We start from the raw sequence: 27217 nt of genomic DNA on the forward strand, positions 1-27217 counted from the left end.
GATAAGTGGACACTTGGCTATCTAAAATCATGCCAGCCCACAATCTTGCCTGACCAGAGAGTGCCAGAGTCGAGAGGACCAACCTGTACTGTTATAACATTTATCCTGGAGGTGGAGTTCTCAGAAAATCAGCATAGAGAATAATGTCCAGATTTTAGGGCTCTCTTCCTGCTTCTGTTGCTTACTTGCTGTGTGACTTTGGGCAAATCACTTATCTGCTTTGTGCCTCAGTTTTCACATCTGTAAAGCGGGGATGGTATAATGTGCATCTCTCAGGACTGGCAAGTCATAGTCGGGTTAACCATTGGAAAGGTCTTGGAGATCTTGGGTCGAATAGTCAGACTAGCAGCTGTTATTGGTTATCATTACTACCCCATGTTATACATGAGCACAGCCATGATGTGCTGCTGCCAGAGAGGTGAGAGAGAATTAAGAGAGAAGGGGATGTAAATGGTCTACAAAGCCATAAAGAAAAGGTAATGAAGGTTTCTGCTATTACTGTGTGTGTTGGCCTAACAGAACAAGGGGCAGCAAATATGTGCGTCCTCTTGCTTAATGCTTGTAAAATGCTGTTTTAGTTTGCCAGCGCTATGGTAGCATCATCCTTCTGTGCAGGGAACAATGTTTTGTGATAATGCAGCTTTATTTTGACTCCTACGTCAGCAATGCACAAACTTTGCAAAGCAGTGTATTTGGCCAATGTTGCCCTTTATTCTATTCACACACTGTCTGAGAACAGGCTGTGATTTTTACCAATTTGTTTGAATTCTTTGTGTGAACACATTTCAGGCTTGGAAACGGCTTGCTGCCAGCAGTCAATGTTCATGAGTTTAATATTTGAGCTGTGGGACTGGTTGTCTTTCTCGTGGTATTTTTTTCGGTTTCCTGATTGGATGATGTAATCTATACGAACAACTGCAAAAAACAAATTTTGCTTCACTGTTGGCCCTTAATCCTTAGCAGGAACAAGGGTCTACCTGCATGCACCTTTGTGAAAAGAGAGCTATAAATGTGGTTTGAGCAAAATGCGACATAGGTGCCACTTCAGTGTCAGTAAATCATTATTCACTTCGCTCTGTTTTGCGCAAACCCTTTAATGTGAGAAGTTAACTGCTATAATTAGTCTTCACCTGTAAAATTCGATGAATACCAGGTTCTCGCTGACGGAATTAGAATTAGAGAAGAAGCGGTGAAGAAAATGCATTGAATTTAGAGCTGAATTTGGCTCATTATATTAAGCTAGAAACCTTGACTTGGCATATATCTTCCCTTAGGATACATCAAGACTACATTTTTTTTTCAAAAGGAGATGTGCAAATTCAGCACTAATTTGTATATCTTTTTCCGATCGCTTTTTCGAAAGCAGGGTTTTCAAAAGTGAAAGGGGCTTTTTTGGGAAAAAAACCCTTTTTCAAAAAAAACCCGCTCTTCCTAAAAAAGGGAGGGTTATGCAGTTTTTTGAAAAAGTTTTTTTTTTCCGAAAAAAAAATGCATCCAGACTACTTTCACGTTCAAAAAAGCAATCGGAAGAAGATATGCAAATTAGCGCTAAATTTGCATATCTCCTTTTGCAAAAAAACCCTGTAGTTTAGACGTACCCTTAGTGGCAATTCCAGACATAAGGAGGGGGAACAGGGCCGGCTTTAGGAAGTGCGGGTCCCGATTCGGTGGGGTGGGGCCGCACATGCACCGCGTGCCCAGGAGCGGGGCCCTCTTAGGCACGGGGCCCCACTCTTAGTTGCGGGGTCCGATTCGGGGGAATCAGGGGAATCGGTCTAAAGCTGGCCCTGAGGGGGAGTGACAGTGGTAAGGCAGGGGTAGGCAATAATTTTTGATGGGATCACTCCAAGATTTTGGTAAGAAGTCAAGGGCCGCACTTTTCTTTGGAGGGCGTGATTGGACTGGGTGGGGCAGCGCGTGAAGTCTCTCCCTGCCCCCTACCAGGGGTGCACAGCACCAAGAGGCACCTGCCAGCTGTTTTGAGCAGCCTCGGGTTGTAGCAGGGAGAGAGCCTGCCTCTCCCGGGTCTTGGCAGGGTGGGCCATGGGCCAGATCAAAAGGCTTGGAGGACCACATCCAATCCGTGGGCCTTATCTTGCCCACCCCTGTGGTAGGAGCTGCTGTGTGGATGGGAGGGTTATACACTGGAGGAATTGAATTCTCTGGGGGCATTGTATTTATTTCCCTTCCTCCTCTCCTGCACTAAGGGTATGTCTACACTACCCCGCTAGTTCGAACTAGCGGGGTAATGTAGGCATACCGCACTTGCAAATGAAGCCCGGGATTTGAATTTCCCGGGCTTTATTTGCATAAGCCGGGCGCCCCCATTTTTAAATCCCAGCTAGTTCAAACCCCGTGCCGCGCGGCTACACGCGGCACGGAGTAGCTAGTTCGGATTAGGCTTCCTGATCCGAACTAGCTGTACTCCTCATTCCACGAGGAGTACAGCTAGTTCAGATTAGAAGCCTAATCCGAACTAGCTACTTCGTGCCGCGTGTAGCCGCGCGGCACGGGGTTCGAACTAGCCGGGATTTAAAAATGGCGGCGCCCGGTTTATGCAAATAAAGCCCGGGAAATTCAAATCCCGGGCTTCATTTGCAAGTGCGGTATGCCTACATTACCCTCCTAGTTCGAATTAGGAGGGTAGTGTAGACATACCCTAAGAGATTAAAGGAAGCCAAATGCTTTTATAAACAGTGTCTTACCGTCTTGTGCTGATTTTGTTTTTATTTGTGGTAGGCTTTCTGTGATGATGCCTCTGGACTGAAGTTTAACCCCGTCTTGTATCCCAAGGTGAGGAGAAAGAACATCTAATACTCTAGCTCGGGGTTGCTGTATCTGAAGGTTTTCAAAACAGCTTGCCTAATTTGTGCACTCATTTACATATGCAAAGTAGGAATGTGCTCATGTCACACTGACAGACCTCCGTCATCTGCTGGCAGAATCAAATCTGGGATCTCTAGAGCTTAGTGCATGAGCTTCTACTCCATGAGCCAGAAGTCAGCTGTCTATTAGCTAGGGCTGTAGAGCAGACTCATTATTCTCTCTGGGTATGTCTACACAGCAGGGCTAACGTCTAATTGAGATTGCAACTTCAGTCAATTGCAGAGCTGAAGTTGAAATGTCTTAATTCGGCTTTTGGCTCTGTCTACATAGCAGGATGTCCAAGAAAGAACACTCTTCCTCTGACTTCCCTTACTCCTCGTGAAATGACGGTTACAGAATTGGAGTAAGAAGTCCTCCATCTTGACATTATTTTGAAATAATGGCTTACAATGTAGATGCATTTTATTACAGGCAGTCCCCGGGTTACGTACAAGATAGGGACTGTAGGTTTGTTCTTAAGTTGAATCTGTGTGTAAGTCGGAACTGGCGTCCAGTTTCAGCCGCTGCTGAAACTGATCAGTTTCAACAGCGGCTGAATCTGGACGCCAGTTCTGACTTACACACAGATTCAACTTAAGAACCCCAGGCATCCCCAAGTCAGCTGCTGCTGAAACTGATCAGCGGCTGATTCCAGGAAGCCTGGGGCAGGGGCTTCCTGTAGTCAGCCACTGGTCAGTTTCAGCAGCGGCTGACTTGGGGATGCCTGGGGCAGAGCAGCTGGGGTGCTGCTGGGTTGGTCCAGTAGCGCCGCCGCTCCTCGGCGCTACTGGACCAACCCAGCAGCACCCAAGCTGCTCTGCCCCAGGCGTCCTGATTCAGCCGCTGCTGAAACTGACCAGGGGGACGGGGAGCAAAGCAGAGCAAAGCCGCGGAGCACGCGGGCAGTGGACAGCCCAGACGTGTCTGGGCTGTCCACTGCCCACATGCTCCGCCGCTTTGCTTCCTCTCCCTGGTCTGCTGGAGACCAGGGAGACGCCCCGTTCGTAACTGCGGATCTGACATAAGTCGGATCCGCGTAACTCGGGGACTGCCTGTATTCCGAAATAACACTGCTGTGTAGACGTACCCTCTGCAAGTGGATTCCGTGTCACTAGATGGGACAGTGCGTCACACGCAGAAGGAGTGTGGGTTACACTCATACGATTGGCTAGTTAGCTGCATAGCTAATAGCAGTAAAGCGAGGAAGTAACCCACTCTTGAGACGCATAGGCAAGTATATTTTTCTTTACTGCCGATGGAGTAAGGGGAGAGTATAATTAGTGTGGGACTCAGGAATTCGAGTAAGTCATGGAACTTTGTTTCCTTGACTCAGTCATCAGACCTGGGGTAAGATCACAAAATTTGAATATCCCAGTCACATGATTGTATTTACTAACACCAATGAGTACTTTTTTAGAGGGCACAGAAATGAACGCTCTCTTTATTTTTGGTTACTCTATTAGGTTCTACAGGACCATTGTTGTTTTTTAATTTTTTAGTAGCTGTGTCTCTTTAAGGAAGTTTCTTCCTGAGCCATGTGTAGATGCAATTCCGAATATACTATTTTTTAAATTAGATGAGTCAGGGTCTGAATTTGGACATTCTCAAAATAGGTGGAGTGCAGTAGCAGGTCAATCCCAGGCACCACATGGCAATTGAATACAATAATGTTGTTGATGAAGGGAGGTCGGCCTCTTCAGGGTTACATTCCTGCCCCTGTGCTGCAGCTAAACCAGGGAGGAGGCTGTTAGCTACTTGCATGCAAATCAAAAAGATACTTAATGGCAAACAGCTGCTACAATCTGGGGGAAAAACTCACTTTCTGATTCCAATGTTACTCCAGCATCTTCACTGCATTATAAGAACCTGAGTCCAACCACACATATACCAGACTTACTAGCACCTTCCTAAAATGGGGCAATTCCAGCCCTTTGTTTGTGGTGAAGTATAGGAAAACTTGACTGTCTAGAAGACAAAGAAGGTCAGCCTGTGGAATATTTCTGAAAGATTTACAGAGCATGAGCCCAGAGGGTCTGTGTCCATATTGCAAGCCTATAGGACTAGAACCCTTGGTCCCAGCCTCAAACCCTCCACTCCCATAAGACCACGCCCTGGGATAATGTGATTTGTGTAGACAGAAGAGGGGCTAAGCTTGAGGCTGAGTTCCAAATCTGGGCTTACATTGTAATGTAGACATACCCTAAAGAGTTTACAAAACCTTTGTGCAAACCTGGGGCCAGTTCATAGAACTGTATCCAAATTGTATGGCACTAATGGGTGTCACGTGGTATTAATGGGAAACTCGATGAGTCTCATTTTGAAATTTTGGAGTCTGTTTGAAACCAAGATTTAAAGGTAAACTCTGGGTTAAAACTACAGAAAATGTTCCCTTACACTGCTTTGAGGCAAAACTCCCTGGAGAATTGCACCTTATTAATTATGATGTTGCAGCCCTATAGATTCACACTTCTCTTATAATCACATTGATTTAGGGTCAAATTCTGGCATTGAATTTGAGGTTGCCCCCCCAAAAAATTTGCAGTGACAATATACACTTAAGGAGTTGCCAAATACTTGTCATAAACTTCAAGTCAGATTTATGCCTGTGCACGAATGGAGGTGTGACCCCTAAAACTACTTAACTGCTATAAAATGCAAAGGCAGATAGTTTATTCCATTTTGGAGTGGAATAAATTATTGGAGGGGTGAGAGATCACAGGGGGCACTCAGCATAACGTGAGCCAGGAGGTAGTTCTGAGTTCACACCCCTTTCACCCAAAAGAATTCTCTGTGCTGCTGAGAGCTCTCACAACACTATATCGTTCTTCAACTAATAATTTGGCCCATTGAGGATCAGTGACAGAGTCATGATCGCGGGACATTTGAAGAAGCATGGCCATTATATTTAAATGACATGGTTTATTTTTAATCTCATCTCTCTCTATATATAAAAAAGTTTTTCCTGCTGGACGACAGCATGTTCCTACCGGGTGAATGAATGATGTCATCACGTCAACAGCCTCTCTCAGTGAAGTGAAAGTGGCCTGAGAGAGGGAGACAGGCGAGCATAGTGATCAGAGGGTGTGACCCGACCCCCTATTTTTTTTTTTAAAGAGAATAAAACAAGACAAAACCAAACAAACCATGGTTGCTTGGAACTCTGCCTCCTGTAACGATGAATCTCCTCTTGGCAGGGGACAGAAATGAAGGAGTAAGGTACTTGCAAGCCCCATGCAAGGGAGAAAAAAAGAGGCTGCTCCTTTTACAGCCACTGTGAGAACGTTCATGAAACAAACCTACGTGGCTCAACGTGTGATTCTCCAGTGATCATGCAATGACCCTGCTTCCCCCTGAAAAAGGACAGTAGCAATCAGTCAACAAGGCTGAGCTTTCCAAATGAATCAAAGGGAGTTAGGTACTAAACTCCTATCTGATCTGGACACTTAACTCTCTGGAGTGTTCGGAAAATTGCAGCCTATATGTAGGAGTTCCATATTAATGTCCTTTTTAAAAGTGACCATCAAGTTCAATGAAGAGTTCATGAGAAGATAAGTATATAGCCTTCCTTAGGTCATTGACCAAATATGAAGTGGAGACCATTAATGCTGAAAATGATGAGTCTCCGCTGATTAAACAAAAGGAGTAATTTTATTAGCAGACAGCTGAAGTAGGCTTTTATCTTCTTTTGTGGACCAACCATTAGTGGGAGACAAAGACACATATTGAACTGCTAGGGGGTACATGTATGAAGCTAACAGGCGTATATATGAAGCTGCTCGATATATTTTTGAGTATTTGAGTTGTTTAGTTGGTATAAAATATGAATAAATGGGCCGTACCATCCAGGTTTGGGCTAGCCATGCTCAGTGGACAGGTAACAATTCATAGCTGCTGAGGGCCTGCACCAGGATGTGGGGTGGATGTGGATTGGAACAAAATATGCACTTCAAAAGAGATCGAGTACCTGGACTCCAGTTGTTTGTTTCTCTGTCATTGCTCATGAATTTATGCAATTGTGCTCACCTAGAAATCTCTTACTGGGTAGTTAAAGCATATTCATCATTTTTGTAGTACCTTGTAGGCTGGAGACGGCACATTAGGAGGTGCTTTGAAAATCTTTTGGTGTAAACCAAGGTCAACATTATTTTATTCTTGCTTTCAGGGCCGGTCCTAACCAATAGACTCTCCACAGTACAGAGCCAGGAATGAGTGTGGCATTTGGTAAATGACAAATAAAAATGTAGAGCTGTGAGGACATGGAAGACTTATTTACCTTGCCCATAGAACCTTACCATTCCCCTCTAAATTGTGCTTCTCCTAGATGCTGTTTTTATCTAGGTAACATTTTAGATGCCAGTCCTACAAATTACTGAATTAAATCATTCACATTTTGTTTTATTCCAGGCATCCCAGATGATAGTGTCTTATGATGAGCACGAAGTTAATAACACATTTAAATTTGGTGTGATTTATCAGAAATTTAAACAGGTAAGTAGCCCCATTGTGTTGTCAGTAAGCATATTCTAGAAAGTAGCTCGGGTGTGTGATTTTTGGAGCTCCACATCTGTATCCACAAAAATGCAGATACCCACAGATATAAAGCAGATATCTGTGGATTTGCAGGGCTCTAGTGATCTTTAAATGTTGTGCATTCAAAACTCCAGCTGAAGTTGATGAGAATGGCGGGTGCTTGACACTGCTAAATGTTTGTAATTATATGGTAGTGTTTTCAATCCAATTATATATTTCTTATTACATGCACATTTTTTTTTGCTCAATAATAAACGATATGCTTGTAAAATAAATCATTATATAAATCAACCCCCAAGCTCACTTAATTTGAAAATCCATTTTAGTGACCATGGTTTTTTTAATCAGACATATGTTTAGACAGCCAAACAGTTATATTTTTATTAGAAGGCTGTAGATTATGGAGGTACGTGTTCCCTGAAAATGCTTCCATTAACCTGGGAGTTTAGCAAGTGCAATACAGACAGAGATGAATCTTATAATTTAGCAGATATTATTCTGTCAGGCTTTTTTACTATATTTCCATTTCCTTCTATTGTGTGTTGAACAACTAACGCAAAAATCATAATTAAGGAGCCTTTGTTATGAAATATACCGAAGTGGGGATGAAGTATTAATTTGGATTTAATATTAACTGTGCTTTCTTTTCCTTCCATTTGATTTAAAGATTCTTGCAGGGACTTTTAATAAGAATGTCTTGGTTTTCAGGCATATTGTGAACCTATTTGTTGTCGATATTATTTTTTATTTGGATTTTGGTAAGTAGCACCTATGAAACCAAATACTCTTCAGACAAGTAACAAAGAAATTAGACTCAGATCCTCCAGTGTACGTAGACATCTAACTCTCATTGATTTCAGTGGGAGCTAAGACCTAAACCTCGGAGGATCTGGCCTTAGTTTCTGCATCAGGGAGCACATGCCTGAGAGGTCAGAGAAGCTGTGAATAATGGACAAACAATCAAATGGGAAAGAGGGAGCATGAGTAGGGTTGCCAAGTGTCTGGTTTTTACCTGGACAGTCCGTTATTTCTGACTCCCGTCCGGTAAAAAAAAACAGAAAATACCTGTCATGGGGGAGTGAGGAGTGTGGGGAGTGAGGAGCACGGGGATATTTAAAGGTGCAGAAACTTTTTTTTTTGGCTCCCTGTTTTTTGTGGGGGGTTTTTTGCTCAACCAATTGGTTTTTTTCCTGCCATGTTCGGGATTTTTGTGAAAGTATCTGGCAGCCCTAAGCATGAGGTAACAAAATGAAGGGGTTAGCAGAAAAAGAAAAGGTGCTGCTGCCTAACTAATCCCAGGAAGGAATGATTTGAAGGCATCACAGCAGAGGTGGGTTTTGAGGAAGGTGATCAGGTAGCTTTTTGAATTCTGCTTTCCCCAAATCCCATGGCAGTTTTCACTGAGCAGGGTGTACTTTTCATGTCCTGGCCTGTGCACTGCAGTGTGGTAATAAACAGCTGTCATGGCACCCTGTAAAGCCGATTGCAGTGTCGGGAAAAGATTCTCCAGGATGAAGAACGATATACATGTTCAATTGTCAATTAGAACCTTCAGCCAGACTTCAGCAAACACAACGCCCATGGCAGATGGTTCTAATCACACCATGTGTTCTTTGGCCCAGTGCTTCCTCAGGTACAAGCGGCTTTCAGCATGCTGTGGAAGTAGAACCCACATGGACAGCCCCAGCTAGTTAATTCAGCTGATTGCTGAAGACAGGCAAGCCTGTTTTTTTGGATTCTTTTGGAATGAGTCAGTGTCCATCAGCTTCCACCAGCATGGACTGCTTGAGTCAGCATGATGTGCAGGCAAATTCATTTTTCTGACTCTGCCACAAATAGAAGGAGAAAACACAGTCAAAGAAAAGTGACTTTCCTCATTGGTTCCTGACTTGTGCATTTGCTAATCTGTCAGTTATTGCTAAGTAGCTAGCTCTTATTTAAGAGGGTTTTTTTGAGAGCAGCAACTAAAAATGCTTTTTCCATTGCTCTTTGGTTTGATCAAAGGTTGCTGCAAAATGTGGTTGGTGGGTCTCTCATGCCCAAGGGGTTTCAGGTGTAGCAATGTTAAGAGCTAAAGTTAATGTGTCAATGTATTTTAATGTGTCATGTGGATATGATTGTACCCTCCAGGCAGAGCTGCTATACTGGTCCTCTCCCAACCTCAAGCAACTTGTTGGGAGAAAGTTTTCTGAGTTAAATAAACCAGAGCATTTTTTAAATCTCTAGGATGTTGTAAAAATGGTGCCTTTAAAATTGTTCAGATAAAATACCCTTTCTATTGTAAACGTCAGAATGCTTTGGTGGGGCATATAAGAAGTATAAACCCCATTGTACAGATTGGGAAACTGAAGCACCAGGAAGTCAAGTAATGGGCCTAACCACACAGCAGTGATGGAGCAGGGATTAAAAATTAGGGCGGTCCTATGCTTAGTGTATGGTGCTGCACTGTGGCTTGGAGTGGACATGGGTAGGAAATGGCTATCTTTTCACAGGAGAGTTTTCAAGCTTTAGAATTTTTTCCCTAACCTGAAATGGAATGAAAAGTTGAAATCTTAATTTTTTATTTTTTGCAAACCAATAATGTTCCAATGTTTCATTTTGATTTGTACTTTAAACCCCCCCTAAACTTTATAGTAAAAATGAAAACTCCAAAATGAAAAGTCATTTTGAATCTGAAAAACAAAACTTCATTGAGATGTCAAAATGGCATGTTTCAACAATTCAGAAACTTTTTCAAAACCCATTTGGAATGGGAGATTTGTCAGAGCCAATCCTTTCATGCAAACAGGTTTAGTTTTGATGAATTGAGTTTTGCGGATGAAAAAAAATGTTGGGTTAGAAATTTCTCAACCAGCTCTAGTTCTGAGGAAAAACACCCAAAGAAATAAAGGCAAAATACTGCATTATCATAAGCAGTATAGCTATCCCATTATTACATCTACTGCCAACATACCCTGTTCTCAGACTCCCGTGTCTTCATTTCTTTCATTGTTCCTCTTAGAGTAATTCATTCCAGCTGAAACTAGCTCCCTGCAGCGAAGGATAATACTCATGGAAGGCTGATATTTATGGTAGCTTCTCCACTCAGATGGAGTATTAAGTCTCTCCACACTGGCTGTGTCTAGACTGGCCAGTTTTTCTGCAAAATCATCTGCTTTTGCAGAAAAACTTGCCAGCTGTCTAAACTGGCCGCTTGAATTTCCACAAAAGCACTGACGATATCATGTAAGATTGTCAGTGTTCTTGCGGAAATACTATGCTGCTCCCATTCGGGCAAAAGTCCTTTTGTGCAAAACTTCTGCGCAAAAGGGCCAGTGTAGACAGCCCAGATTTGTTTTCCGCAAAAAAGCCCCGATCGTGAAAATGGCAATTGGGGCTTTTCTGCGGAAAAGCGTGTCTAGATTGGCACTGACGCTTTTCCGAAAAAAGTGCTTTTCCGCTAAAAGCATTTCCAGAAAATCATGCCAGTCTAGACGTAGCCACTGTGACTAGTACGGGCATGGCCTATATACCAATGTTCTCTCTAATCTTTTTCATCCATGTGTGGATTTTTTCTATCCATGTGCAGAATACATTTTATGTGCACCAGGGCGAGTGTGAATGTGCACCATAAGTATAAACAAAAAACCTAGATGTGTGCACTTTGCTTATCAGCTGGGCAGTATTTGAATCTTTCCTGAGAGGTTGCATAAGTGCCCAACTTGCAGGGAACACTGCTATGTACCCCACCATTGTATACTAATTTAAGTTGCCTTGCTAGGTGGTGCTACCTGAGCCTGATTCTGGTCTGGATTTACACCAGAGTTACTCCATTGACTTCAGTGAAGTTACCCTTAATTTATGTTAATATCACTAATATCAGAATCAGGACTACAGTGAGTAACAAAAGCCTGACATCCAGGAGTGCTAGTATACGAGTCCCTTATTACACCACCCATCTCTGGTTTTAATGTGCCTTTCAACTTTCAGTCTGGCCCCTGTGTCCTCAGAATGAAAACTAGCCTGGTTTTTCACTTGACTTCTTAATGTATTTTGCAGACTTTAGAGGAAGAGTTGTTTGGGAATAATGAAGAGAGCCCTGCTTTCAAGAACTTCTTGAGTTTGCTAGGGGAAACCATAACACTCCAGGATTTTAAAGGGTGAGGAAAATACAGGAAACGCTTTTCTAATTATTTGTAACAACACACCACTTAAGGTGTAAAAGCATCCAACAGCTCAGAAATAGAAATCACTTCATTGCTGGACTGCATGGTACAAACTGGAAACAAATGTAAATTTGACTATTCTTTCAAACCATGAGGAGCTACTCCAGGGGTTAGAACGGCAAAGAAAAAAGAGTGGCAGATTTGCTTTTCTTTGTTTTAAAACACCCAGTTTCATTTCAGTCATAAATGAAACTAACTCATATGGAAAAAAACACCCAGCATGTTCTCATGCATTTTTCTAAGTATGTTGAAAATCTATATTGGATTCACAGAACTTGTACAAAATGAATCTGATCATGGTATCAAATAGTCGACCCTGTCCTTTTGTGCTGTTCTATCATTGCAAAAGGGGTGTGAAGCTAGCTTCAGTAGTGTGGAAGAATCCCCTGAGAGTGTTAATCTGAAATAGCCAGTTGCATTCAACTTGTCCCATAGCATCAGTCATAGAAAGCGTGTCAGGGGGAAAATGGCATGGTTGGAACACCTGCTATCGAAAGGGTCCTTTGTGTCTATTGGTAGCCAGGTGCAAATTAGAGCAGTGCCAAGGCTACTCAACAGCTTGAAACTTCTCCAGTGGATGCAGGTTTGGAGAACAATTGACCTTGCAAACCCTCTTGTTTCCTGCAGCAAGAGTTATGCATCACAAGGATTGCCAGATCAGGCCTCAATGGCTGTTGCCTAGTGGGCAGAGGTCCACGTCATACTACTAGCAATGGAACCAATTATTCACCTCCTTGCCTATCTCTACAAGGAAGCTAAAGACTAAGTAGCCCACAGAGAATGAACCTAATTGAGCTTTTGCTCATTTTTACTCCTAGCTGTGGACCATTTTTTTAAGTTTCAGAAGCATTCTGATACTTTGTCTTCCCCCTCCGCTTTCACCCAGTTTGGGGCTTCCAAGTTCAGCTCCTGACTAGGGCTGGAAGTGATTAAATACCCAAAGAAAAGCTGTTTTGTAGCCTTGGACATGACAGATAATTTGGCTAAACATCTAGACTACGTCTACACTGGCATGATTTCACAGAAATGCTTTTAATGGAAAAGTTTTCCGTTAAAAGCATTTTCGGAAAAGCGCGTCTAGATTGGCAGGACGCTTTTCCGGAAAAGCACTTTTTGTGGAAAAGCGTCCGTGGCCAATCTAGATGCGCTTTTCCGCAAAAAAGCCCCGATCGCCATTTTCACAATCGGGGCTTTTTGGCAGAAAACAGTACTGTGCTGTCTACACTGGCCCTTTTGTGCAAAAGTCTTTCGGAAAAAGACTTTTGCCCGAACGGGAGCAGCATAGTATTTCCGGAAAATCAAGCGGCCAGTGTAGATAGCTGGCAAGTTTTTCCGGAAAAGCGGCTGATTTTCCGGAAAAACTTGCCCGTCTAGACACAGCCCTAGTGTCAGATGCTTCTCTGAACTCCAATCCACTGCAAATTAAGCTAACATATATCCTGAGCTCCAGGTTGCTAATAATTATACTTGCTAACAATATATCAGCTAATTACCTATGACAATGACTATATGAATAACCAATGTTCCCTCTAATCTTTTCCATCCATGTGTGGATTTTTTCCATCCATGTGCAGAATAATTGTTATGTGCATTGGGGCATGTGGGAATGTGCACCACCAGCAGAAGCACAAAACCTGGCTGTGGGTGCCCTGCTAATCAGCTGGGCAGCATTTGGATCTCTCCTGAGCAGCCACACCAGCACAGAGCTCACAGGGAATACAGATGGACACTAGCTAACTATGTATGGATACAGAAGATAGTTGTCTATCTAGAATATAGATAGTATATCGTTAAATAATTTAACAAGCTATAACCTTTAATCAACATTCTGCTAGTATTCAGTTCTTCCCAACCTTTCCTTTTATTTCTAGTTTCCGAGGGGGTCTGGATGTAACACATGGTCAGACTGGTACCCAATCTGTGTACACTGTATTCAGGGACAGAGAGATTATGTTTCATGTCTCCACAAAGTTGCCTTTTACTGAAGGAGATGCACAGCAGGTAAGAGAGAGCCGGCCTTGCTTTAGAGAGAAACTGTTAAAGAAAAAGGAACAGCTAAACCTTAGAATTGCTGATGGAGTTTGGAATTATGAAATGGACACTTAGGAGTCGTATGGCACCTTAATGGCTAACAGATTTTTTTGAGCATAAACTTTCAAGGGTAAAAACCACTTCGTCAGATGCAGAACAAAGTGATTTTTCCCACAAAAGATTTTGCCCAAATAAATCTGTTAGTCTGCGAAGTGCCACAAGACTCCTCATTGTTTTTGCAGATACAGTCTACAGATTGAGACTTGTCACTAAATGGACATTGTGTATCCATAATGAATGAAAAGCTCTACATTAATTTCCATCTCTCACCTTTGTATGTACTATCTAGAAAATTGTAAACAGTGTGTTTTGTAGTTCCTAAATTCAAGCTCTTTGAGACTGGCATGGTGAAGAAAGTTAAGGCTTTGTCTACATGCAATTGTACTCCTCTTAGGCTACGTCTTCACTGCAAGTTCTTCTGGCAGAAAATATTCTAATGAGGGACTCGTTAGCATAAGTCACAATCTCATTAGAATATTTTCTGCCGTTTCATTTTGCGCAAGGGGTTTTTGCGCCGAAAGAAGCAGTGTGGACGTTTACACTACGAGTTTTTCTCAGCAAAAAATATGCAAATAAGGGACTAATTTGCATGAGTTTAGATCATATTTGCATATTTACTGCCGATCCATTTTTGCGCTGGGGTTTTTGCAAAAAACCCTTTTTCCGTAAGATCCTTATGACCCCAAAAAGGAGGTGTACTGATCTTGTTGCAAAAAGAAAATATCTACAATGCTTATTTTTGTGCAAACACCCCAGGAAAAAACAGATCGGAAGAAAATATGCAAATGAGATTGTGACTCATGCAAATGAGTTCCTCATTTGCATATTTTCCGCCAGAAGAACTCACGGTGAAGATGAAGCCTTATTGTGTAATAGTTAAAGTGGCACAAATCCAATTAGAGTGGATGAAGTTATAGAGTCAGACCATGTTTACACTAGGAAACTATTTTGAAATTAGTAAATTTGACTTAATAATTCTTGATTTAACAAATTTAAACTAGCATGTCCACACTACAGGGAAGCCTCAAAATTAGTCCGAGGCAGGTTCTATTAACAGGGATGCAAAACCTCAGACTTAGAACGCTGGAGAGTAAGTAATTCAAATTACTTTGGGGAGTAGTTATTTCAAAATAGCGGCAGCAGAGTGTCCACACTACCGCTATTTCAAAATAACTATTTCAGAATTAGCATTACTCCTGATGAAAAGCAGGAGTACAGATTTTGAATTCCATGGCCCATTATTTTGAAAAAATGGGCTTCGTAGTGTGGATTCTCTGTTTATAAATCAACCTTGGGGGGGAGGGGGGTATTTCAAAATAAAGTCCTAGTGTAGACAAGGGCTCATAAAGGTGCCATAGAGCAGTATAGCTTATTCCTGACCAGAAAGGAGAATGACCTATATTGCTATATGGCATCTTTATACAAGTATATCTGTGACCACATTAGGGGTTATATCAGTAGAGATTTTGGTAACCCATCACCCCCTCTCAACGGACATAGTTAAACTGGCACAAAGTGTGAAGATTACGCCTAAGTGGTTTTCCTTAAATACTGAGCCACAGAGATTTAACAGGTGTTGATTTTAATCCACAAATCCCTGCATATTTTTGACCCCATGGAATTAGACATCTCACAATTTTTAGTCTTTGTTGTCTACAACTGGATAACTAAATCTATAGTATGGCACTTTTGGCCTCATTTTCTGTGGTGTTGGGACTTGTAGAGGCTATTTCAAATCAGGCTACTTATTTAGGGGCCTAAATATGAATATAGGGAATTAATAGATTTTAAGGCTCAAAGGGACCATTATGGACATATAGTCTGACCTTCTGCACAATAAAGGAATATAGAACCTTACCCAGTAAAGTCTGTATGGAGCTCATAACTTCTCTTTAAGCTATCACTTATGAGAAAGGTATCCAGTCTTGATTTAAATTATTCAAATGATGGAGAATCCACTCTGTCCTTAGGTATAGCCCTGGGCACCAAGTCTGAAAATTTGTATCTAAATACATGTTGAACCTCTCTAGTCTGGCAATCTCTGGTCTGGCAACATCCGTGGTCCGGCATGATTTTAGTTAGTCGGATGTCCATTTATCATGGGTGTGGCCAAGTTTCCCGCAGTCCCATAAAGTTTGTTTACAGCCACCAGTCCTGGCTGTCGGTGTTCTGTGCTGTTAGTTAGCTCTAATTTACCCCTAAACGTCTTCTAAGAGCCCAGGAAGCAGTGGAAGTGTTGGTAATGCTGCCAGACAATATCGACCTCCTGTGGTCCGGAAAAGTCTCTGGTCACATCCCCAGAGTGCCAGACTAGAAAGGTTCAGCCTGTAATTGCTCATACAAAGTGGATATTTGTTTCCAGGAGACATGTGAATGCCTAATTTTAACTGCCAAATATTTACACCCTTCATTCAGCTCCAGAGAAAGAGACACATTGGTAATGACATAGTGGCAATTATATTTCAAGAAGAAAACACTCCGTTTGTCCCTGACATGATCGCCTCAAATTTCCTGCATGCGTACATCGTTGTGCAAGTGGAGAGTCCTGAGACTGACAATGAATCCTATAAGGTAAGAGGATTTCGCAAGTTAAACGGCTGGATTTTGTTTCTGCAAGTCCAATTGAGATCTGACAATGACTCTGCTGTTCTTACCCTTGAGAACTTGCCAGTTTTAACTTGGATACATAGATTAGGGCGCCGATGCGGCAAAGACTGTCGAGGGCTTAATTTTCTGTGTTGTGTTTAGGACAACTCACAATATGTATGTAAATCTTTAAAAGATTTAGGGCCATGGTTACCTTGCTGTGGGTCCTATCCAATACCCATAGAAGTCAATGGGAGAATACAGTATCACTTAGTATGTCCTTATATTGGCTATAGGAAATATCTTGAATACTGTAAATACTAAAGAAAAGCTACTGGGTATCTAGGGCCCTGATCCTGCAAGTTTCTCCACTGAACTGGACTTCCGGACCCATCCAGGAACCCACAAATGTAGCAAGTTATAAAATAAGAATATAAAAATGGCCATAGTGAGTCAGACCAATGGTCCATGGAGCCCAGTATTGTATCTTCTTACTGTGGTTAGTGCTAGATACCTCAGAAGGAAATAACAGGACAGGGTAGTTATTGAATGCTCTAACATAGGGTTTCTCAACCTATGGGTCAGGACCCAAATATGGGTCACCATTACATTTCAAAAGGATCGCCAAGTGTCTCCCCAGGTGCCTCCTCCCCCCGTTTTTGAATTGCCTTGGGTCATCATGTCTTCCTGAATTGTTAAAATGGGTCCCCATCTGGAAAAGGTTGGGAACCTCTGCTCTAACAGAAATATTGGTCCCCTGCTATCCAGTCCTAGTTCTAGCAGTCAGAGGTGTAGGGCATATCTTCACTACCGACTGGATCGACGGGCAGCGATCAGTCCAGCAGGGATCAATTTATCACATCTTGTATAGACCTGATAAATCAACCTATGAACATTCTTCTGTTGACTCTCCTACTCCACCAAAATGAGAAGAGTAAACTGAGTTGATGTGAGAGCATCAGAAGTCAACTTACCGCAATGAAGATACCGCAGTAAGCAGACCTAAGTCCATTGACTTGCTATGTTATTCACATAGCTGAAGTTGTTTAACTTAGGTCGATGGCCGGTGGTAGCATAGACAAGCCCCCAGTGACATACAGAGGAAGACTATCTTGGCTAATAATTAAAGTGACGGAAACTGAAAGAATATATATGGGGACAGTCTGAAGTAGGAATTAATTGTCAATAGCTTCATATACATCATTGGAGCTATGACCATTTACATTTATTGATGGGCTGGCCTATGCTTGCTATGATCCAAAATCAGGAAGTTTTTCCTATTCCAGAAAGCTCTTAAGCACACTCTTATTTTAAAGCATATGGGAATTAAGTACATTCTTCTAGTTAAAGCACTTATTTAGGTACCTCCCTCTATGTCTACCTGAAAAAGAGACAGCTATGACAGTCAGCAATTAATCCTTCCTTCAGTAAAATGATGATTAGTTCGAGACTTGCCAGTTTGGCAGATTTATGGATGATATATAAGTAGTTTACAAACAGTATATTTGTTTGTGGGCTATGTACGTATATTTCATATTTATGTTTCGATAGCGTATACACATACATAGTTAAGATAGATAAATAATGTTATATATTACTATTCTTATAAATTTAAATGTATAGTATGTGTTTTAACTCTAATAATATACTATTTATACATGGAGAATATTCAATTTATATGCTATTTATTTTTTAAATTTGTCTTAGAATATTTTACTTCTCTGCACGCTGTTCAAATGTACACAAAATAAAAATATGCTATATACATATATATATATATATATATATATATATATATATATATATATATATATATTCTATGATAACTATTCAGAGATAATATAATGTATCATTTTTAACATTGAAAATACATTGCTTGGAGTCATGAAGAAAAATCAAATTCATATGAAAACTAATGAAGAGCGACAAACAATTAAACATACAATTAATGTATTTAATGCAGGAATAAATGATTAGCTTTGGGAATGGGTGTGTCACTAAGGCAAGTGCTGTGCTCTAGAGTAACCTTTGCTTAAGCCTTTAGGTAAATATTTGTGCTGGTAAAGGTGATCTGACTGGTACTGTTACAACAGAACCTGTGAGTTTTCTATCCAGAGGACAGGGAACATGCAATGAGATTATGACAAAGACTGTGCCCCATTGCTGGAATTGTGCCAAGACCGGGTCATGCTAGAAAGTGCCCTGAGCCAGTAGTTATACAGTTTCATGGAGTCACTTCCAGAGAGTCCTTAGGGCGCATGGGATGGGGGGACAAGACAGCACAGGTCGTGTTAGAAGTCTGAGAGCTAGAGAGCCAGAGCAAACCACAGGGGCTGCAGGTGTCCAGCAGCCTTATTAAAGAGCCCACTGTATACTCCTCAGAACTAGTCCTGTCCCCTCAGTCTCTCAGTACCTCAGAGGACTTCAGTACCTCTGTTAGGGCTTTGCCATTCACATGACTGGGCTGGGCTGGAGATCCTTAGAATTGCTCACAAAAGAGCCCTGCTAGGCCACTTTGCAGCCCGGATACCTAGGCCCACCAGTGGGGCAAGGGGAAATGGGGCAACTGTTCTAGAGCCCGGCAATTCAAAATGCCTGGATTCCCAGCCACCACTTCTGCTACCGCAACAGCCGCAGCAGCCCTGGCCAGAACGTTGGGTTCTTTAAATCGCCGCTGCAGCACATTCTAGGCAGCTCTGAAGGCTGGCTGGCCCTAGCTCCACCTCTTCTGCCCAAGGCCCCGCCCCTTCCAAGAGCTTGGAGCACCCCTCACCCACCTTGCCAGGGGCCTGGCAAGTCTATCAACTCCCCCTGCTGGTACTTATTGTGATGGGGAAGTCAGACTGCATTAGGACAATCCGCCCCACCCGAGTTTTGTCAGTCACTGTCCGATGCTGGTCTGACCCAGAATTTCCATGCCAGTGATCTTAGAGGTGAATCAGTGAACTCACCCTGCATGAGAGTGTAAAAGGGATTCACTTCTCATGTCATCTTGGCGAACTACTGCAGCAACTTCTGCATAGCAGTGTATTTCACCCCTTCCCACCCCATCTGCACAGGGCTGTCAGTTCCTTTTATGTTCTGCACATGCCTCCAGATCCTGATCGAAAGGTCAAAAGGACACTTGCCTTTGTGTAATTAGCTGTTTGTTCCGCATGCTGCTCTCTTTATGCTCCTTGGCTAAGCAGATGATTTTCTTTGGCTTCCAACATGTAGGAGTTAAAGATATTAGAACTGAAAGAGGCATTTTCCAACAGAAGCCAGCCACCCAAATTAAATCATCCAAATGGAAACATAATTTCACAACATTAGACTCGAGCAGGCGATTCGACCTCAGTGACGGCGGTTTTTGGCGGTAGCAAAGCAGGATGGATGATATTCATCCTTTCCTTTCTCCATTGCCAAAGAGCCCTTTTGATGGCATGCCCTGAAATTTACTAGCATCCCTCTTTATGCCCTGTTTAACTCTTCTAACAAGTTGGCTGATTGCCTGCAGACATCAGTACCAGGCCAGAGAATTGAAGGGGCAGGTGGTCAACTGACCAAGCAATGTCAACCTGCTTGTCAGATGAAAAGCTACAATTATCAGCCAGCTTGGTACGTCAGCCTGTTCACATGAGCAAATGCACTAAAATCTCCCACTGTCTCTTTTACCTGGTGTTGCTTAGGGCTAGGATACACTGGTGGAGGAGGTGTGAAAGGTACCATTGCATACCACTGAAACAGAGTTATTATGAATTCTTTATTGCTTGCATGGCGGCCGTGCCGACAAGCCCCGGTCAGGGATCAGGCCCTCTCTGGTGCTAGGCTCTGCCCGCAAAGAGTTTACACCCTACGCACAAGTGATGATGACAACTGTGATGAGTGTAGCAAGGCAGCGGGACCTAGAGGCAATGACACAGGATTCAGAAACTGGGCCCAAGTCTCCTAGTGATGCCCCTGACTGAAGACTCCAGGGCAAGTGGAATTCAGCCTCAGAAGGGAGGTGCTGCTTCTTTGTAACAGGAGTTTTTCTGGTTGTGCCTCCCTGGTCCAGCACCGTTGGGACCCGATGGGTCCTGATGCAGGGAATTTGCCAGACGAGGGGAGGTAAGTGCCAACCCCACTGCTGCCACCAGCTGTGGGACTCCACTCTGGCAGCAGCAGAGAGGCCAGCACTGACTGAGCTCTGGGGGCGGGGGATGCTCTGGGATGAGGCAGGATGGCTGGGTGCCAGGAGTGCATGCCCCGCCTGTTTCCCCGAGGGCTCCCCCGGCCCTGCTCCTCCCCCTCCCTCCCTGACCGTGAGCTCCACAAAGGAGCTATTTGCACTTCTCTGGGAGGTTGGGGGAGCAGTTGCCCAGCTTTTCCCTGTGAGTGCTCCAGCACCCCAGATGGTGCCGGGTGTGGGAAATCCGGACCATAGAGGTCCAGCCTGTATTGCATATGGTCTGTGTTCCAGTTGAACCTAGAGCCTTGTAGCTAACACCCAGAGTTCTGTGTGGATGGCCTAGTTCATACTCACTGTGTAAGAGCTTACTATTGCCCCTAAGAGCTTAGTGGATAAATAGGTAAACCTGGGGAGGAGGGAGAGGCAGAGAGACTTTTTCAAGTTCACTCAGTAGGTCAGAGTTAGAGCTGGGCATATAACCCAGATCTCCTGGCTTCCAGCTGAGTGCTCCAGTGTGTCTCTCTGGGCCAGTCTTGTACCTCTTAAGCAGGTTGGGCTATAAATGGAGGCCGTGCGTTTAATGACCCCTCTGCTACAAGGAATCTTGCTAGCTGCTTTGCCTGGAGTGCTGCCAAGGTATTGCAAGAGACATGAATACTCTGGGCATTACTAATTTGTTGTTGCAACACTTGTGGTGTCAGGTAACTCATATATTCTTGCTTTCCTTTGGTTCTAATAGGTGTCAGTCACTGCCCGGGAAGATGTCCCTTCGTTTGGTCCTTCTCTGCCAAGCCCACCAGTATTTCAAAAAGTAAGTAGCAAAATAGAAAGTACGACGAAGTTGCATTATTCACCCAAACTGTCTCAAAAGACACCTGTTTATTGTGTGAAATATGGTAGGACTGAGGTGAGCGCTAGAGTAAAACCATAGGGCCTGATCCTCTGCTGGTGTAGATCAACCAGTGAGTGAAACCATTGCTGAGTGACATTAGCTGATAATCTGGCCGATACAGGTGCTGGATGTAGGCAATTCATTGGAACTGTAAATGATTAACTATTGACTTCTAAGGTTCTGGGGAAAATCCTGAGTGGCAAATGAAAATTAATTTGGTGGGAGTCTCTCAGGCTACGTCTACATGACAGGGTTTTTGCGCAAAAGCAGCTGGTTTTGCTCTAAAACCCGCACAGCATCCACACCTCAAGCACATTTTTGCACAAGAAAATGTACAGTAGAGCGGCAGAACAGAGTGCTTTTTGCAGTAGAGGTTTACCTCTTTCTACGAGGAATAACTCCTTTTTGTGCAAGAGCTCTTGTGCAAAATATGTGTGTGGATGCTCAACAGGGGTTTCTTGTGCAAAAAGAGCCTACCAAAAAAGTACAGGTGCTCTGATGACCATTCTGTTAATGGCAATTCTTGAACAAGAGCATCCATGCAGTGTGGACACACTCTTACGCAAAAGCACATTGCTTTTGCGATGTGTTTTTGTAGTGTGGACATGCTTTTGTGTAAGATGTTTTTGCTTTTCTGCAAAAAGCTTCTTGCACAAAAAGCCTGCCGTGTAGACATAACCTCAGTGTAGCCCAACACCTAATGTGGCACAATTCAGCATATGTCTGTACAAGAAATGCCCAGGAGCAGGTTAGTGCGGCTGTGGGAGGGTTAGGTTGGAAGAAAGTGCATTGGCGGGGCTGTTTGGAGCTGTGTGAACCAGTGCCTGACCATGCTAAATGAATGGCTTGACTCATTGCTCTTTAGCCCTCAGTTTTGTCAGACATGGATTCACCCAGAAATATTTTTTAAAGAAAAACAAATTAATTTAGATCTACTTTGTTAAACTAGAAGATTTACCTGATGTTGCTCGGCTCCTTGCCTCAATTGATTGTTAGTTTTTGGAAAATAAAATAGTAATGTCCATGCTTCATTTAAATCATTGCTCCAGGGTGTGGCTGGGGATGAGGGATTCAGTATGCAGGCTGCCCTGGCAGGAGAGGTTTGGAACCAGGTGAAAAACGCCTCTCCATGGCAGTTTCATCTGCCCCCTGTGCTCTCCAGTCAGAGTGAGCAATGAAGCAAACTGTGCACTTCCCCCTTGCTCCCTGACGAAGGGGAACAGCCAGCAATGTTCCTGTATGAATCGGGGAGAACTTATAGAATCATAGAACCATAGAGCTGGAAGAGACCTCAGAAGGTCATCAAGTCCAGCCCCCTGCTCTAGGCAGGACCAATCCCAACTTCAACCCTCTTTCCCCCAAAGGACACCTGGGGGGTGGGAGGCTCATGGCTGGGTCAGTCCCAGGGTGTGTCTAGACTATACCTCTCTGTTGACAGAGAGATGTGGATTAGGCACATTGAAATTGCTAATGAAGCTGGGATTTAAATATCCTGCATCTCATTAGCATAAATGTGGCCACCACTTTTTTTCAAAATGGAGTTTTTTTTTAAAAAAACCCAGCAGTTTAGATGCGGATCTGTCAAAAATAAAGCCTTTTTCGACAGATCCTGTATTCCTCGAAGAATGAGGTTTACAAGATCTGTCGAAAAAGGCTTTATTTTTGACAGATCCGAATCTAGACTGCCTTTTTTTCGAAAAAACTAATCAGCTAATCAGCGCTTCATTTGCATTGCCTCTTCTGGCAAAACCCGTTGTGTAGATGTAGCCTCAGAGTATTAAAGTGGCTTTGATTTACTAACCTTACTTTCGCTGATCCCTTCTAGAACGCAGAATTCAGGGAGTTCTTGCTTACCAAACTCATCAATGCTGAAAACGCGTGCTGCAAATCTGACAAGTTTGCAAAGCTGGAGGTAAGGAGAGTAAATATTTTTCTCTCTCTTTTTTTCTCTTTCTGTTGTTTCTCCCTCTCCTCCTCCCCTCCCTTACCACTGCCCTCTCTTTTAGGCCAATCACAAAGAGTAAGGCTAGAAGCAGCTGGTGTACGAATGGAGAAAGTTGTTACCCATCCATCTTCCTGGGCTGCCCTATCCCCAGAGAAATGACAAGGTTAACATTTTCTTGAGGAAAGTAGAATCTCATCCCTTACCGAGCACCTCCTTAAGAAAGGGACATTTTCAAAGTGACCCCCTGCTAAGGTGCAAAACATGGGTGTAGGGCATGATGGGAACACGTCCCTCCGACGTTTTACTTCTCAGCACGGTCCAAGCCTCAGACCTGTCTGCCCTGCCTGCATTGTTTTTATATTGCTGAGCTTATATCCATCCCTCAGTTCTCCACTGCCTTGACATAAGGAAGGGTGGTCAGCCCCCTGGCGGTGCTGCTAGCGTTCTGGGCTCAGCCACAATAGAAGCGATTCCTGCAGCCTCCATCAGGAAGACAGAGGGGTTACATATTATGCAACTTCATTAACATCTATGAACTAAGAATGTAAAATTCCATTTAATTTGTTAACTGGTTAAGCGGGATGTTTAACCAGTTAACCAATTAAATGGGGAGCAGGCAGGGGGGCTGCTCCAGCCAGCTGGATTGGGGGGCTGCACCTTTGCCCACGGAGGCCAGGCTGGAGTGGTCCTTACGCCAGGGGTTGCTTCATCCTGGCTACAGCACCCCTGCCTGTGACATTCCCAGGCTCACTGCAGACAGGGGCTGTTCTGGGCACCTGGAGCAGCCCCTGCCCATGGTGTGTGGGGTGCTGCTCTAGCCCCTACTGGTTAACCAGTTAACTGGTTAACGTTTCACATCCCTACTAAGAACATCTTGTAGAATCTATTTGACCTTAGGGGCTGGGGCACACGATTTACAAGGAGAGGCAAAAAACAGGACTATGTAGCACTTTAAAGACTAACAAGATGGTTTATTAGATGATGAGCTTTCGTGGGCCAGACCCACTTCCTCAGATCAAATAGTGGAAGAAAATAGTCACAACCATATATACCAAAGGATACGTAAATCACTAGGAAGGGTACATATATCCGTTGGTATATATGGTTGTGACAATTTTCTTCCACTATTTGATCTGAGGAAGTGGGTCTGGCCCACGAAAACTCATCACCTAATAAACCATCTTGTTAGTCTTAAAGTGCTACATAGTCCTGTTTTTTGTTTCAGCTACACCAGACTAACACGGCTACATTTCTATCACTATGCTACTAGGAGAGAGTGAGGAAACTGCATTTATTTAGTCTGTAGAAGAGAAGAGTGAGGGGGGATTTGATAGCAGCCTTAACTACCTAATGGGAGGTTCCAAAGAGGACGGAGAGGGGCTGTTCTCAGTAGTGACAGATGACAGAACAAGGTGCAGTGGGGGAGGCCTAGGTTGGATATTAGGAAAAACTATTTCACTAGGAAGATGGTGAAGCACTGGGATGGGTTCCCTAGGGAGGGGGTGGAATCTCCATCCCTGAGATTTTTAAGGCCTGGCAAAACCCTAGCTGGGAGGATTTAGTTAGAGTTAGTCCTGTGACCTCATGAGATCTCTTCCAACCCTAATCATCTATGATTCCATGACTTTTATTACTTCATGTTATTGAGACGGGTCAGCACATCAAGGCAACCCATGGAAGAACCATCATGGGTTTTTGCTGTCTATGCAGTTTGTAGTCACATTCACGGTACAGTCTCATGCGGTTGCAATGCCATGCTTGATTCCCTGCATGTCCTGGGCTGAGGAGACGGTCTCCACAGCACGGAGCCATTGCTGCATCCATGTTACCTTGTTCTGCACCAAGAGGCTGTCCAACCAATTCACACACCAGCAACTATGTCCCTTTCTCATTCTTTCAGGACCGGACCCGAGCGGCATTGCTGGACAATCTCCATGATGAGCTTCATACACACACACAGGCAATGCTCGGGCTGGGGCCCGAGGAAGATAAGCTTGAGAATGGAGGTCATGGAGGCTTCTTGGAATCATTTAAGGTAAAGAAAAGCATCTTACCTACAGCTGTAGATAGACTGGGCTATGGCCAGTGAGAGCCCTGGAGTAATGAAGGACCTGGAAAGCCACACTGATCCAAAGAGTGGCTTTCAGGATTCAGCTTCAAAGCAAAATCTGGGGACCAGGTTGAAGAACTCCGAGGTGCTAATCCAGGAAAGTACTTTTGAACACATTTAACTTAGAGCACATGAGTAGCCCAATCAAAGTCAATGGGACTACTCACATGCTTAAAATTAAGCACACGCTTAAGGGTGTTGCTGGATCAGGGCCTATATCAAGGAATTCCTCCTCTAGAGCATTCGACCATTTTTTCAGCAGCTCCTGTGTATTACCGGTCATGCCTTCTCAAAAGCATGCCGCTGGTACGTGGGTGAATGCTCAGACATCTGTGACAAATGCCCGTTGTGATCTTATTCACAGTAAGAGGCGTCTTGCAGGCAGCTCTCCAACTTCCTTGGCAGCTTTTGCCAGCAAATGCTTTCGCCCCATTGTCGGATGCTACCCGGCCGTGTGTCTGCCCGGAAGCTGGCAGTTGTGCAGAGAGAGGAGGCGCGCTGTGATCAGGTGTTCGAGCTGCTGAAGTAAATGGGTGGGCTGGATGCTGTTTTTCATAGGGGAAACAAGCTGAGAGATGGACGTATTAGGAGAAGAGAGTGGGAAAGGGGCTGCAGATCCCACGGTGATGGGTCTGGTATAAATACCTAAGGGGAGAAAGGGAGGGATATACAGAAAGGCAGTGTCTAGACTGCATCCCTTTTCCGTAAAATGGATGCAAATTAGACATATCACAATTGCAAATGAAGCGGGGATTTAAAACTCCCCCGCTTCATTACCATAAAAATGGCTGCCGCTTTTTTCCGGCTTGGAGCTTTGCCGGAAAAAAGCGCCAGTCTAGATGAGGATCTTTTGGAAAATAAAGCCTTTTCCAAAAGATTCCTTATCCCTTATTTTAAGAGGAATAAGGGATCTTTCGGAAAAGGCTTTATTTTCCGAAAGATCCGCATCTAGACTGGCGCTTTTTTCCGGCAAAGCTCCGAGCCGGAAAAAAGCGGCAGCCATTTTTATGCTAATGAAGCGGGGGAAATTTAAATCCCTGCTTCATTTGCAATTGCGATATGTCTAATTTGCATCCCTTTTACGGAAAAGGGATGCAGCCTAGACACAGCCAAAGGGGAAAGGAGAAGAAGAAAATGCAAAAGGGTAAAGAAAAGTGAGGGAAGAGACTAGAGTGAAACATTGAGTGACCACTCAAGGGATTAATTGTCTGGCAGGGCTGGATTCCTAATAACAGGGGAACAGAAATGTTCTCAGCACTTTGGGGAGGTCCCTGAAGTAAGGAGGCTGCCTAATAAGAGCCGTGTCTCTTGGTTGCCACAGCTTATTCCAGCCTCCCCGAGTGCAATAAAATCCATAGGCAGAAGCACCGTTTTGCTGGTATCACTGTGTTTACGGGAGAGGCTTTTGCCAGCACTGCGACGTCTATCAGGGATCACATCTTGTCACATCGGTGACTGACCTAGCTATGCCAGAGAAGGTTTGTCTTGAAGACCTGGTCAGAGATAGAAACATAACAGCTGATTTTAATAAGAGTGGATGCAAACAGTGTAAAGAAACCCAGGGCTACTTCAAACCCAGACGGCTATCGAGTGACATTGTTCACAACCAATGAAATGCAATATTAGAAGCGCTACAACATACCATAGGGTACGTCTACACTAGCCCCCTAGATCGATCCAGGGAGGCTAATGAGGGCGACCGGAATTGCAAATCAAGCCCGGGATTTAAATATCGCGCGCTTGATTTGCATGTTCCTGGCCGGTCGCCATTTTAGAAATTGACTAGCCTGAAGTAACTGCCCGTGTCTACACGCGGCAGTGAAACGGGATTCCGGAATAAAGC

At 43.7% G+C, this 27217-nt stretch overlaps 1 protein-coding gene across 7 annotated transcripts in view; it reads left to right on the forward strand.

Moving 5' to 3' along the window:
• The window catches only part of RAP1GAP2 (RAP1 GTPase activating protein 2), a 373682-nt gene that overhangs the window by 313968 nt on the left and 32497 nt on the right, over nt 1-27217 (forward strand). For all 7 annotated transcript variants that reach the window (XM_075904877.1, XM_075904876.1, XM_025179236.2 and 4 more), the window contains 8 exons: nt 2740-2793; nt 7270-7353; nt 11434-11534; nt 13472-13601; nt 16107-16262; nt 21167-21238; nt 23145-23231; nt 25165-25299. In XM_075904877.1, coding sequence (XP_075760992.1) covers nt 2740-2793; nt 7270-7353; nt 11434-11534; nt 13472-13601; nt 16107-16262; nt 21167-21238; nt 23145-23231; nt 25165-25299 — 819 coding nt within the window. The remainder of the gene's footprint in view (nt 1-2739; nt 2794-7269; nt 7354-11433; nt 11535-13471; nt 13602-16106; nt 16263-21166; nt 21239-23144; nt 23232-25164; nt 25300-27217) is intronic.

Source organism: Pelodiscus sinensis, chromosome 21 (genome assembly GCF_049634645.1).
Source record: "Pelodiscus sinensis isolate JC-2024 chromosome 21, ASM4963464v1, whole genome shotgun sequence".
Classification (NCBI taxonomy): Eukaryota; Metazoa; Chordata; order Testudines; family Trionychidae; genus Pelodiscus; species Pelodiscus sinensis.